The 15,661-nt window shown below is 36.9% G+C and overlaps 1 protein-coding gene across 1 annotated transcript in view; it reads right to left on the bottom strand.

The window, feature by feature from the left end:
- Positions 1 to 394: 394 nt before the first annotated feature.
- Positions 395 to 15,661, bottom strand: part of OTOGL (otogelin like) — a 172,753-nt gene continuing 157,486 nt past the window's right edge. The window contains exons 52-58 of the mRNA XM_051846511.2: positions 11,233 to 11,296; positions 9,939 to 10,117; positions 9,363 to 9,467; positions 8,007 to 8,126; positions 5,604 to 5,649; positions 1,462 to 1,541; positions 395 to 824 (exon numbers count right to left, since the gene is read on the bottom strand). Coding sequence (XP_051702471.2) covers positions 624 to 824; positions 1,462 to 1,541; positions 5,604 to 5,649; positions 8,007 to 8,126; positions 9,363 to 9,467; positions 9,939 to 10,117; positions 11,233 to 11,296 — 795 coding nt within the window. The 3' untranslated portion in view covers positions 395 to 623. The remainder of the gene's footprint in view (positions 825 to 1,461; positions 1,542 to 5,603; positions 5,650 to 8,006; positions 8,127 to 9,362; positions 9,468 to 9,938; positions 10,118 to 11,232; positions 11,297 to 15,661) is intronic.

Raw genomic sequence — 15,661 nt, 5'->3', positions numbered from 1 at the left:
AACTTGGAACTTAATCAAACTGAATTCACTGTATTATTACAATGAATTCATCAGTGTAAGTCACACAGTTTCTCTGGTTATCTGGCATATATGTAAGATGAAGGGAATCTGCAATAATATTGCCAATATCCATTCAGATTTTCAATAATCCAAACTCCTGTAATTCTACAATCTGTCTCTAAGCATTCTTTTTGGCTATCTCAATGCTAATTTTAACTAATTATATTTACCATACTAATTAGTAGAGAATAAATAATATCTTAACTTGGATAGTTATGGAAGACTTTGCAAATGAGATAACTATTGAATGAATGAAATTGAAGGAATTCTGAAAAATAACCTAACAGAATATTTCAGATCTGTGCCATGTTGCAATTAAATGTATAAAAGCAGTTTAGCTGAACAGCTGAGGATCAGTTGATTCTTTAAAATAGAGCAAAACAATAAAACTAATTTTGCCACTGAAGTTGTATTTGGTACCAACTGTTGAACAGTCATATCCCAACATCCTTCCTAATACATTGTAGTTAAACAATATTAATCTGCCAAGTGCCTAAATAGTGATGAAAGTGAATTATATTTGACATTATGCAGTCGTTTAGGGTCCTTGGAATGTAGGAGTGTTAATTCCACTGGCATGTACAGTCAATAGGTTCCTGGAGAGTGTACATAATCTCAGTGCCATTTCCTGAGCAATATAGAGGCACAGAAATGTTTCGCACTCCATTTTCACGACAACACTTGCAAAATCTGAGGTGACTTTCCATATTGATGTTATATATGGTAGCTGATGGGCATTTTCCATCACAAGAAGCAATATTGATCTGTAGGGAGAGACAAAGAAGAGAATGTCTTAAATTTTAAAAGCACCCTTTATGGTTGGATTCCGCAAGGCGTCTGAGGGAAGCAAGGCTTTTTCTTCCTCATCACTTCATGTTAGAAAGTTGTGGAAAGTAACAAATGGAAACTTAACTCCAGAGAGAAGTTCACTGGCAATGCCCAACCTAGCAATGCTGATACAACTTAAGGCTTGAAATGTGCACACATAGATAGATGGAATAAATGAACCATAACCTAAAGAAGCTGTTGTCCCCTGTGTTATTCCATGGCTCAAGTAGACTATGGAATTGAAAGGTCATATTAAAGGAGGCGAGTGAGAATTAGAACTATTTTTGCTCAGTAACATTACACAGTTAAGACAATATGTGTTCAAATATAATTTGATCCAATTTCCATCTCTCTGGATTGCAGTTTTCATTCAGAATTGGTTGTTGTACATGCTAAGAATAATTATACTTCTTCACAAATGGAATATTTTAAGACTGGAATGTAGGAATCACTTCAAAGTTAAATATTGTATTTGTTGACATTTTGTTGGCTTATAAAAGTGTTAGTACTGGAACACATATACTTCTGGAAAGATGCATGCTTTGATGTGACAAATGAAATTTTTCTACTTACAGAACTTTGGCTTACACAATCCTGTTTCCTTATGATTGATTTAATGATCACTTTCTGGCATATTTTTTCTTCTCGTTTGCCTGATAAAATATAGAATATTTACTCATCAAAAGGCCTAACTTAAATTGTTAGTTAATTCAAATACATGAATGTGTTTAAATTTTACAACTGATATAGTTATATAAAATTCAGTATTAAAAGATTTTTCAAATTTCAGTCATATATTTTACATATAATATTTACTTGTACTTTCAAAATAGGCTCTATTTCCTAGCATTATACTTATTTGTTCTTACTTTTTATATTTTGTCTTACAATATTATCATAATCACATAAAAAAATCTCCACACCTATATTGTGACATCAATTTGTGTATGGTATATATACATGTGTAAAACAATTTTTGGACTGAGTCACAATAGATGTAACTAAATATATATATAATGAATATATAAAAATACATACATATCAATTTGAAATGAAAACTGATATCAAAAACTGTATTATCTTATTGGATATTGATCTAAATTAGTACAAAAATGTAACTGAATTGCTTACCAACCATATTCAACTGTACAGGTGAAATAGATTTGATTTGATAGCTCTGACATAATCTTTTATAAAAATTAAAAATAAGAACACTTTGCATTCAGCAGTGACATATTAATATGTGTCTTTGTGACAAATTTCCACTTAGTAATTGCACTCCAGAATATACTGAGCCCATTTGCTGTTGTGTGATAACAGTTGTAACTCCTGAATTAGAATGCGAAAGATCAAGTATTTAACCTCACTTTGTATTAATTTTCTTTGTCACTTTAGGAAAATCACAAAATTATTCTCATGAAGTTTCCTTTTTTGCAAATAAGTAGATTATATCACCAATTTTTAAGTGAGTTTAGCCATAAAATCCTTGGTTAAAATAAATGCATATACAAAATCCTAACATGTAAAGTAACTAAAAGTTATGCTACTCTGGTTGAAGGTGGGATGGGTAGCTTAGATTGTCTGAACTTAAATTTTGTCAAGGTCACCCATAACCTCCAAACTGCTGAATTCAAAGGCCATCCCAGGTCTCATCCTAGGGTACCTCACGACAGCATTTGCTCCAGTCTATCACTCTGTCTATTTTAAAACTTATTTCACCTCCTTGGTCTCCTCTGCTGCTTCATTCTTTCTTTCCCATTCAATCATAGCTTAGCTCAAAACAGTGTTCTTGGTGGAGTTCAGGCTGTTTTGTGCCTCTATGGTGCTTCCAACAATTAGCCTGTCTTCTCTCATAAAAGTTTAAGGAAAAGGAATAGTCAAAAAGGAAATTATCTTTACCACCATCGGCACCTCATGCTATTCTACCACTTTCCTCCCTTCACTCCATGTGCTTTTGGAGCATGTTGCTATTTCCTCCACTTTCAACACTCTCCACTACTCCAGTGGCTCCCCAGGCTCTTCTAAATGACACCTCATCATAGACATGTTACCTAGGCCCCCACCTAAATTAACCACCCAGCTCCTCTTGCTTTCATTTGGTACTATTTTTCTTCACAGGGTTCACCACTATCTGACGTTGTTAGTATGCATTTATGTGGCTATTGTTTCTTCTTCCACTTGATAATAAGCACTGTATCATGCAGATATTATCCCCCCCCTTTTTAGCTTTTATCTTTCTTCTTTTTAGAAATTGATTTAAGCTATACAAGTTTCATGTATTTCACAGACACAGATTTAGGAACATGGTGATACTTCCCAGACACTCTTATACTCCCAGTGCCTAAAAGGGTGTCTGTATATATATGCACCCAATAAAAACCTGCTTGATAAGCCACTGGTACAATGAATAAAACTGAGACAGCATCAATTCATTGTTAGTTAGCTGTATTTGTTTGTGCCAAGAGGCACTTCCTTCTCATTCCTGAGAGACTTTGCTACAATATGTTTGGTTTAGCACAACACAACCATCACAATCTCCCCAACATAGCATGGTCTCCCAAAAGAAAGACCACAGTCACGGGTTTTCCAACAATAGATCTGTGTCTATGAACTATTGGTAATCTCTTCTCTTCATACGACTACTAATCATGATAACAAAACAGAAACTATCCTGGACCTTACACATCAGATGAGAGGAATCAAAATGGCTTATTGTTATTCTTCCACATGAAAAAGCATGGCAGAGATAAAAGAGATTGGACACAGACGTTGTACAGTCATCCATTACTGACTAGTGAGATTAACTTCCTCAATCTTCATTTTCTCATCTATGGAAAAAACCATGTCTACTTCCTAGAACTGTTTGGGGGATTACCTGTGGCCTGACTACAATAGTACTAAAAGAGCATCACTGTGTGGCAGGAGGTAAGTGATAGTTCATATAATCAGAGGTCCAATAATTAAAAATGCATATGGAGTATTATACTAACCACAAAGTACCAGCAATATAATTGTAATGGCCTGAATTATGTCTTCCAAAATTCCTATAGGTCCTAGAAGGTGACATTATTTGGACACAGGTTTGTACAGGGGAAACCAAGTGAAACTGAGATCTGTAGAGAGGCCATAATCCAACATGACTGGTGTCCTTATAAAAAGGGGAAATGTAGACAGAAACACGTATAAAGGGATAGATAACATGCAAACTTGAAGAGGGCCACCTACAAGCTACAGAGAAAGACCTTTTCCTCACTGCCCTCAGAAGGAACTAATCCTGCCCTAAAGCTTGTTTTTGGACTCCTAGCCTGCAGAACTGTAACACAATGAGCTTCTGGTATTTAAAAAACTCATTTGGTAGTCCCTTGTTCAAACAACCCAGCAAGCCAATGCAATTACAAATTAGTCATCAGGCCACCATCCATTGGGCCTTTTGCGCTTGTTGTAGGTATGTGAGTGTTGTATTTGGCTTTTCACACATCAAATTAACAGAAACTCAGACTTGTGATCAGCAGAGCTTATCTCTGCCCTCTCCTAAAATTTATTCTGGGTATGTTCTAGAATACCATGGATAGGTAAGAGGCAGGTTTTGAAATTATGCAAGACCACTTACAAGTGGTATAACTTGGATCTGTTACTTAACTTCTCTACACTGAAAATTAGGATATTTTTCAGAACCTACTTCACTGGACTTTTGTGAGGAATAAATAATATGTAGAAAATTAAGGAGATTTTCTGATCTATAAGCTTTTATTATGTTCAATTGTGTATTAACATGTTGTGTCTATATTTAATAAATTTTTAAATATGCTATTCAATATGACTTACAGCTCTAAGTAAATAAGACTACTCTTACAGATTTATTTGATTTACCCTAGTATCAAAGAAGTTTTAAAATCTCATTTGAGAAGTATATTTTGTATCTAAACTTATACCACGGCATTATTAACCTAAACTGTGTTATACTTCTTTTCCTGAAAGTTCACTAAATAAATTTTAAATTACTGTTGATGACAATTTTCCTAAAATTTCTTTTTTATAGTGACATAACTTCATAAACACTTTAAAAAGAAAAATGGTTACATGAATATCCCTCTATTCTGCTTCAGTCCTTAAAATCATCCTTAATCACTATGAAATGAACCTTTTAATTTACGCTAGTACAAAGAATATTATCATATGAATGTAATTATCAGAACTTTAATTGTCAGGATAATTATGAGAACCATCATATACTGGATTTAAATATAATCCACTAAAACAGTATTTTCTAAATGTTTAGCGCAGAAGCATAGGCTTGTTAAATTGAATGGAAAATACTGCATTTTCTAGGTCCTTATTGGAGTCATCATGCCATTTCAAGACACTTAACTTTATGTGCTTTAGCATGTCCTAAACAATGTTGACCATAGGGCACTTCTAAACTTAAAACACATTAAAATCTCATCAAATATCTTTTGAGAGATACCATAATAAGGAAATTTCCAATATTTAAGTTAAAATTGATCTGAATTAAAAGCACTTTACTCACACTCCAGAAGATAAAGTTAAAGTATGAAGTTATCAACTACATAACACAAAAAGATTCAAAAATGCATTTATAAAATTTGTTTACATCCATGCATCACAGGAATTGACTTTTAGAAGGAAAACTGTAATCACCATGAGGAATTAAGTCTAATCTATCAAGTTAATGCATGTAATGTGTTCTCACTTACAGATCTTGCAACAGCCTTCGTTATAAAGCTTTACAATTCCTTCATTCTAGAAAGAGAGGAGAGGAAAGTTTTAAAAATACATGTTAATCCATTTCCTCTTGGACTACAAATAGAAAACTAACCTTCCTCATATTTTTATCAGATATCACAAAGTCTTTGTAGGAAACTGACTGGATTTATTTCTAATAAATATTTGTTTTAAAATTAAAAATAAGTACTTAAAATTACATTATTTCTATATCAACAATATGAAAAATTATGAAAAGATTACTCAACCTAAAAGAACACATTTAAAATACCATGAAATATTTTCCCCAAAACAAAATACTAACAATTATTCTAAATAGACACTATTATATTATTTTTTCTATGATTTGAAATGATCTAAAATACCCTATTTAGGTTGAGATTCTCAACATAATGTAATGTCAAAAGGCCATGTCTTTTGCTTTAATATTTTATTAATGAAAACATCCCTGGAGGCCGGTGCCATGGCGCACTAGGTTAATCCTCTGCCTGCAGCGCCGGCATCCCATGTGGGCGCCTAGTTCTAGTCCCAGTTGCTCCTCTTCCAGTCCAGCTCTCTGCTGTGGCCTGGGATGGCAGTGGAGGATGGCCCAAGTGCTTGGGCCCCTGTACCCGCATGGGAGACCAGGAAGAAGCTCCTGGCTCCTGGCTTTGGATTGGCTCAGTGCCAGCCGTAGCGGCCATTTGGGGGGTGAACCAACGGAAGGAAGACCTTTCTCTCTGTCTCGCTCACTGTCTTTAAACTCTACCTGTCAAATAAATTTTAAAAAAAATTCCTGAACTCAAGATGGTTCTGGTCTAAGGCTAAATTAATACAATTTTATTGAATAGCTTTTGAAATTCTTTTTTTCCTTTATTTTATTTATTTGAAAGGCAGAGTTAGAGAGAGAGAGGGAGAAAAGGAGGGAGGGAGGCAGGGAGGGAGGAGAAAGAGAGAGAGAGAAAAAAAATATTTTCTGTCTACTGGTTCACTTCCCAAATGTCTGGAGTGGCTGGGGGCTGGACCAGGCCAAAGTCAAGAGCCAGGAGCTTCATCCTGGTCTCCCACGTGGGTGCAGGAGCCCAAGTGCTTAGGCCATCTTCTGCTGCTTTTCCAGGTACATTAGAGGGAGTTGGATAGGAAGTAGAGCAGCTGGGAATTGAATGGGTACCCATATGAGATGCTGGCATAGCAGGCAGCAGCTTTACCTACTATGCTATAACACCAGCCCCAGGCTTTTGAAATGCTTAAGATAACAGCTAATTGCTTTTAGTAATTTGTTAGTTATAATTCAAATAAAAGAATAATTTACTCCATAAAGCTGAGTCTTTTTTTTTTTTTTACAGGCAGACTGGACAGTGAGAGAGAGAGACAGAGAGAAAGGTCTTCCTTTTTCCTTTAGTTCACCCCCCCCCCCCCCCAAATGGCCACTGCGGCTGGCGCACCGTGCTGATCTGAAGCCAGGAGCCAGGAGCCTTCTCCTGGTCTCCCACGTGGGTGCAGGGCCCAAGGACCTGGGCCAACCTCCACTGCACTCCCGGGCCAGAGCTGGACTGGAAGAGGAACAACCAGGACAGAATCCGGCGCCCCGACCGGGAATAGAACCCAGCGTGCCAGCGCTGCAGGCAGAGGATTAGCCGTGGCGCCGGCTAAAGCTGAGTCTTTGAAATAATTTGATGCCTACATTTCCTACCAGAGTTGAAATTCTATGACTTTACTACATGTTATAACTATATAGATAGCCATCATCATTAAAAGGGCACATCTTGAAAACAAATTAATGAACTATGCTCTCTACACAACTGAATAAAACTCACTGTCCATTAGATTATTATTGCCTAAATAATTAAAATATGAAGAATCTTAGAAATAAAAATTACATCACCATAAAAAATCTACCAGTAGATTCTTTCCTGAGAGTAGGAACTTAGTTGACCAAAACTAAAGGACTGGTAATGCTGTAGACTTGTGCTGAGTTCCCCAGTGGCCTGTCTCAGAGAAGCCATAGCAAATGCTACTATGCTGGCATGCATTAAAAGGTGAATGACATCATAAATATGGCTACTGGTCTAAGAAAGAAAACTGGCCAAACTCTGCTTAACTTATTAATCCGTATAAAGAGGGGGAGGGCTAGGTCTGCTGACCAAATGATTTTTCAATAATCTTTGGATCTTTATATAAAAACCCAGATAGAGCAAAGTATCTGTTTAGAGAGAGTCAAATGTGGAACACATGTATAACTCAAAATAACAAACTGAGGATTTATAATAGAGCTTTTAATTACACATGCAAATGAAACATTCACCTAATAAATAAATGACCTTGGAAAACATATTTATGTGTATTTCCTAAATTATATTTAAGTTGCATGTTTTTAGGTATAACCAAGTACAAACCATTTTGCATTCAGTCTCATTAAAAGGGGGGCAGACCATACTGTAGTTCAGAATCATTGCCCCTTCACCAGTCTTAACACATTCATATGTGGTACAATTATAGTGCCAGGTACTCCCTTCCTAAAAATAAAAGAGAAAGGTTACTGTTTCTGCATATCAAAATTGGTTGTATTTCTTAAGTGGAATATTTTCTGTCCTATCTAAGAAATCAAAAGTCAAATCAAGATGCATAGAGCTCATTTTAATATAAAATGTTCCAATTAAAATTATTCCCAAATTTATCTAAAATGATTAAAAATGCATATAGATGTATTGCGTGTTCTTATATGTTAGGTTTCACACTAGAACTGAGATGTTGATGTGAAATAAAGCAACAGAGATGAAAGAAGAAGATAGGAATCTGTTTCCACTTACAAAATTGGTTATGTAATTTGGCCATATGTCAAAGGTCTTGTTCCAATATTTCCTCACTAATTATAAATAACAAATCATCTTACTGATGGACATCCTCTATTGAGATTTTTTATTCTTCCCTGTATTACCTTATCATCAGAAAAATTTTTTACAATATTTGGATGGTGGTCTTACTGACTTATGGTTCTAATTTTGTATATCTTGTAGCTATTTTAAGATCTGTTACTATTCTTTCTTAAAATGTTTAAATATAATAACTGATTTCTTCCTGATTTCAGAATTCCTATTTAAAAATAAAGCCAGCTGAAGTAATTATTACATAATTATTGGGCAGAGATTGTTGATATATATTTTTGTCTTATAATCCATATTTTGAAATAACTCTGGTTTGAAGAGTCTTTGCAGTCAAGTGAAGAATCTCATGAACCTGACTATATTGTTTTTCTTAGACTCTATCTTAATTTATGAACAGTATTGGTTATGCTATGAACCTCAGTTGAAAAAGATCTATATATCCAGTTGTAAAAGAAGGTAAAATGCCCAAATCAGAAAATATAGTATGGCAATATCTAATTTATCTGAAAGAAAAATTAGCTCTTTCTTTGAAAAATTAATTGCTATTTTCCTGTGAAATGACTAGAAATCAGAATTTCCCAAAGCTATTCTTCATATTTGGGGAAAAGGGTAAAGGTATGATAATCATAAAAAAGAAGGTAAACATATTTCTTTACTATAGAAAGTAACAGATAATTTAAAATGTAATAAATGCAACTCTCTCCTATATGGAAAATGTATTGTATCTGAGCATGTTTATTGTATGTAAGGAAGGTATGTGTGTGCATGATACATTTTCCAAACTTATTGACTCAAGAGTCTTTTTCGGAAAATATCACAGAGAGCTACCCTCCAAGGACCACATTTTGAGGAATAAAAGTTTAATACCTCATATATAACTGATGTTCCATTTTCCATTTGAAATTTGCAGGATACATTTTTGCAGGTACCACAACAATCATAATCACTTGTGGATGGGGTATATACCTGGTGCTGCATTTAATGAAAATACATGGAATTAGCCACAGAATATTACCAATATATTTAGTGAATTCGTTCTGGAGGTGCTTCCCACCATAACTATACACCTCTCTGAATAGCTGTGTGCATTTCTAAGGTTGAATTCGAGGAGCTTCCAATAATAATCGACTTTATATAGCTTTGCTGGAAGTAAAGAAGCTGTTAACCTTTGTATCTTAGAGCCAAGATTCATCAAGCAAATGTAACAACCCCAGGGCAATCAGGTTGGCAAGCTGCAGATAATAAAACTCTTAAAGCTCAAGGTCACACACAGTGAAGTATAAGTATGCTGTACATAGATAGATTACAAAATAATAGACTACTGGAAACTATTTAAGTATATGTTTTTAATTCATTGAGTATTTACTACTTCATTTTTTATAGCTGCCATTTTTTTAGTTTCATTAATTCTCAGCAAAATGACTTATAACATCTTATACTTACAACATCACATTCTTTTGAACAATTCACCATTGTAAAATTCAAAGTGTGAAAGCCTGTAAGGTTATCTTTTTCTTCCAGACACTCTATTGTATAACAGAAGTCTCCTTCCAAATACTTTATCATAGATTGTCCAGGATTTAACACCGATACGTCTTGAAACACACACACATCATCCTTTTCTAAGAAAAGAAGTAAGCAAGAAAATAGTCAATGAGAAAATATGATACTGATATTTTGATCAATGGATCTTATATTTAAGTTTATATTGTCACTGTGATGTGCCAAGTTTTCAAAACCAATGAGGATCATCACCTTAATATATCAGTAGTAACCCAAGAGTTTACTTAACAATGACTGTAACACATTTATTCCTTAGCAAATCGATCTATAATCTGACCTTCCACCAAAAAAAAAAAAAAATCTGTAATCTGACCTTCCACCAAAAGTTATATTTGGAAGCAGGTTCCAGATGACGAGATCTCAAGCAAGGGCAATCTACCTGCTGCTCCCTCTTCAAGAGGAAACACATAGCCACCGTTAGGGGTGGAAGTGGGTGGAAGCAAAGACTAATTCTATAGTCCAAGGCCTCTTCGTGAAAAGACTGGGTGACATTTTATGGTTTTTAATGATTGTCTTGAGGGAAATGTTTCAGTTTTCGGTGTTGTAAAATCAACTTTCATGTGAGTCATATTTCACGAGAGGGGTAGCAGGCCTCAGGGCTGGCCTGTTTCCACACAGGAAGTCAGAATAGCTGGGCAGTGACGAAGAACTCAGCACGGAAGCTCCTGTGCATCCCCAACACTGAACTTCATCTTCTTTCCTTTAAAAATACACAAACTTCAATCTGTTTGAACAGAAATTCTATTTTCTACTAGCCTACCAATACTTAAGATGAAGATGTGTAACTTTGCAGAAAAATAAAATTAATTCTTTATTATATTAACAAGAATCATAACAAAACAACAGGCAAAAATATGCTCACGCTTTCAGGCATAATGTTTTTTTAAATTAAATACAGATATGCTAAAACAGTCAGTATTATCTTTTAAAAAAATCTGTGAATCCACTTAAAAAATATTTTTTGACCAATTATCAAATTTCATAGAACAGTTGAAGATATCACAAAATGGCAAACTGAAAAATAATTGTTATTTTTAAACACAAATACTGCTGAATGGCTTAATATGTATAATATATATCTCGAATAAAATAATTTTACATTTATTAATAATGAATAATATATACTAATAATATTATTTATCATTTAAAAGTTACAAAACAAACACATAGTTACCACAGAGATACTGTACACATCCACAGTCACTCTGAAAGGTAAGGTCTATTGCAGTAAATTCTCCCTATTAGAAAGATATTGTTATTATTATTATATAACTAGTGATAGAGCTTATTATAATTGTAAAAAATGCACTTTATAACATCTAATAAGTTCCTTGCCACACAGATAGACATAGCAAGTGCTTACTAAATATTTCCTGGTGAATAAGTTTGTATTAACCCTGTTGTCATTTAATCAGTAGTCTGCAGAAAACATTCAAATAAATAATGTGGCCACACATCACTCAATTCCTCTACATTTCAACTTCGTTAACTATTAAGTGAGAGAAGGTGCAGAAGGTGATTGCCAGGTCATCCTAACGTAAAAATCATACATCTGGACTCTGAGCTTCTAGCAGGCAATTGGAGATAAGAAAACACTTGCTGATCCTGCAAACTTTGCTTGGGAGAAGTGTTCTTGATCTGCTCTATAGAGGTGGTCCAGGGCTCCGATGTCTGCACCCAAACCAGGGTGCCATCACAGTGCCAGAGCAGAAGGATTTGGCACGGTGGTCAGCAGCAAAGACTCTAGAACAGGGCTGCTTTTGTGTCAGTTCTGGCTCTGCCATTTATTGGTTGTGTGAACTAACGCTTATTACTTAACCAGTTTGTGCCTCACTTCCCTCATGTATAAAGAGGATAATGACATCGCCTTCCCCTTAGGATTGTTGAGAGAAATAAATGGGTCAACAGAAGTAAAGAGCTGACACAGAGAAAGTGCTGGATAAATGAAACCAAGCTTCCAGCCCCTTAATGTCTTTGATGTAGACTTCATCAGACTCCAGTCTCCCTCCCTCGATGTGCAGGTCCTCTTATCTTCTCACCACAAGTCACCCCTTACTAAAGATTAACTCACAAAGTCAAGGGGGTGATACTGAGGTCCTGCTCACCTTAGAACACCCCAGGTCACAAGATTCAGAATTCACCTCTATAGTTAACTTCATCAATTCTAGACTCCATTTCGAGTCACTTCATAGGAACTCTAGGCCTACAAAGGAATAACCGTCCTAGACCTCAGTGGGACTGGAGCTCACTTTGCCATCACGGAAGTTTCAGAACATGCCTCCTATTTCTGACCAGACAAGAGAAGGGCGGCAGCACTGTGGACCAGCAGGAGACCTGAACATGAGCTGGACACATACTGCTCAACTGCAGTTTTAATCTGTGATTGACAACCCTTAAACCTTTGGGGAGTTCAGGGATTGAGCAATAGCTGTCTAACTCCTTGCTTGGTACATTGCAAAACAAACTACTTTCTTCCACCCCTCTGGGGTCAGTGATTGGCTTGCCTTGTGTTGGGCAGGCATGGGGTTCTATAATATAACCATAATCTGTTAATAAACTGTTGTCATGGTGTTGCCCCTGGAATGGTATAGAATCCTCATGTGAGTGTAAGATCAAGGTTAAAGTTGCCAGAACTTTCCTTTAAACAACTGTTCCTGAGTACATTTAATTTTCTTTTGATATCAGTAATATAATGAATTTGATTATTTTTTTAAAGATTTATTTATTTATTTGAAAGGCAGAGTTACACAGAGAGAGGAGGGACAGAGAGAGAGAGAGAGAGAGAGAGAGAGAGGTCTTCCATCTGATGGTTCACTCCCCAATTGGCCACAACGTCCAGCGCTGCGCCGATCTGAAGCCAGGAGCCAGGAGCTTCCTCTGGGTCTCCCATGCAGGTGCAGGGGCCCAAGAACTTGGGTCATCTTCTACTGCTTTCCCAGGCCACAGCAAAGAGCTGGATAGGAAGTGGGGCAGCTGGGTTTCGAACCGGCACCCATATGGGATGCCGGCGCTTCAGGCCAGGGCATTAACCCGCTGCGCCACAGTGCCAGCTCCAGAATTTGATTATTGATACAAAGAAATGCTTCAAATAAATTCAAGGTAACATATAAGAGGTGCTTTTTCTGTAAGGTAATAATATCTGTTTTCTTAGTGCCTTATAAGCTGTAGCTTCATAAAGACAACTCATATGATGTTCTATGTCTTTGGTCAATTCCAACTGAACTGGAAATCAAATGTTCAAATAATGGAGTGAAAAAACACAATAATAAATCAAATTTTCCAAGTGCTACTTCAAAGATGGACTATTATTAGGTTTTTATCAACTCTTTTAGGTCACTTACTCAATGATTTTGTAACGGTAATGATTTTGTATTTTTTATTTATTTATTTGACAGGCAGAGTTAGACAGAGAGAGAGAGAGAGAAAGGTCTTCCTTCCGTTGGTTCACCCCCCAAATGGCCGCTACAGCTGGCTTGCTGCGCTGGTCCAAAGCCAGGAGCCAGGTGCTTCCTCCTGGTCTCCCATGCGGGTGCAGGGTCCAACCACTTGGGCCATCCTCCACTGCCTCCCTGGGCCACAGCAGAGGGCTGGACTGGAAGAGGAGCAACCGGGACAGAATCCGGCGCCCCAACCGGGACTAGAACCTGGGGTGCCGGCGCCACAGGCGGAGGATTAGCCTAGTGAGCCGTGTGCCGGCCAATGGTAATGATTTTGTAACTACAATGCTCACCTTTCCTCTCATCTTTAGACTTAAATATTCTATTTTCCCCTTACAGATTGAGGTTTTTCCACATATTTAGTTACCCTTTTAATCTCCTGAATGCCCAATTTCATCAGAAGAATTATTTCCTTGATTATTCTACAATACTTAGTAATCTGTCAAATATGATGGCATTTTTACTCCCAAGTAAGTAACCCTCTCCTTTAAGCTGAGTAGTGAAATCACCTTAGGCATTTTACATTTTCTGACTATTATAAATGGTGGTATTATGAACATTTGGGTACAGGTTTTTGTTTGAATATGTTTTCATTACTTTTTTTAAAAAAATATTTATTTTTGAAAGGTAGAGCCACAGAGAGGCAGAGGCAGAGGCAGAGAGAGGTCTCTCATTTGCTGGGTCACTCCCCAGATGGCCGCAAAGGCCAGAGCTAGGCCTATCTGAAGCCAAGGGCCAGGAGCCCCTTCCAGTCTCCTATGTGAGTACAGGGACCCAAAGACTTGGGCCATCCTCCACTGCCTTACCAGGCCACATCAGAGAGCTGGATGGGAAGCAGAGCAGCAGGGACTTGAACCGGCGCCCACGTGGGATTCTGGAACCGCAGGCAGCACCCTACCCATCATGACATAGTGCTGGCTCCTCATTAATTTTTTACAAAATATTTATTTATTTGAAATGCAGGGTTACAGTGAGAGAGGGAGAGAGAAAGAGAGAGATCTTTAATCTTCTGGTTCACTCCCCAAATGGCTACAATGGCCACCGCTGGGCCAGGTTGTAGCCAGGAACCTCATCCGGGTCTCCCACGTGGATGTACGGGCCCAAGTACATGGGCCATCTTCCACTGCTTCCCCAGGCACAGGAGGGAGCAGCCAGGACTTTAACTGGCACCCATTAGGATGCTGGCACTACAGGTGGTGACCTAACCCACTGCTCTGCAACGGCAGCCCTTATGTTTTCATTTCTTGTGGGTATTTACCTGGGTCATATGGTAACTTTATGTTTACCCTTTGTGTAACAGCCAGGTTGTTTTCCGAAGAAACCACACCATTTTACATCACCATCAGCAATATGTAGGGGTTCTAATTTTCCACATCTTTGCCAACATGTTTTATTATCTTTAGTGGGGTGGAAGTGGTATCTCATTATAGTTTTGATTTGCTTTTAACTGATGGTTAGTGATATTAAGAATCTTTATATGCAATTGATCATCTGTGTATCTTATTTGAATACATTTCTGGATACATTTGTACATTCATACAATGGAATATTGTCCAACATTAAAAAGGAATGTAGTAGTGACACATGCTACAACATGGATGAACCTTGAAAACACTGTTAAATGAAAGGAATCAGACACAAAAGAGCACTTGTGGGGTGGGCGTGGTGGCACAGCGAGTTAGGCTGCTGCTTGTGCTACCCACATCCCATATTGGAGTGCTGGTTGAGTCCCCTCGATACCACTTCTAATCCAACTTCCTGCAAGCATTCCTGAGAAGACAGTAGACGATGGTCCAAGTACTTGGGTCCCTGGCACTCCGAGGGAGACCCAGATGGAGCTCCTGGCTGTTGCTGGCATTTGGGTAGTGAACAGCAGGTTCTGTATCTCTTTCTTTCTCCTCTTCTTTTGTCACTTTTTCTTTCAAATAATTAAATAAAATTCTTAAAAAATAACACATATTATATAGTTCCATTTATATGAAATGTCCAGAATGAACAAATCTTTAGAGACAGAAAGTAGATTAGCACTTTCTGAAGGCTGGAGACTTTCCACAGAAATGAAGAATAACTGTTAATAGGTAAGGGCTTTCATTCAGGCATTATGGTATCCTAAAATTGGTTGTGTTGATGGTGGCACAATTCTGTAAATAAACTAAAAACTACTGA

Source organism: Oryctolagus cuniculus, chromosome 11, assembly GCF_964237555.1.
Source record: "Oryctolagus cuniculus chromosome 11, mOryCun1.1, whole genome shotgun sequence".
NCBI classification, from domain to species: domain Eukaryota; kingdom Metazoa; phylum Chordata; class Mammalia; order Lagomorpha; family Leporidae; genus Oryctolagus; species Oryctolagus cuniculus.
The sequence above is the reverse complement of the archived record's forward strand: the minus strand, read 5'-3'. Positions and strand labels throughout refer to the sequence as shown.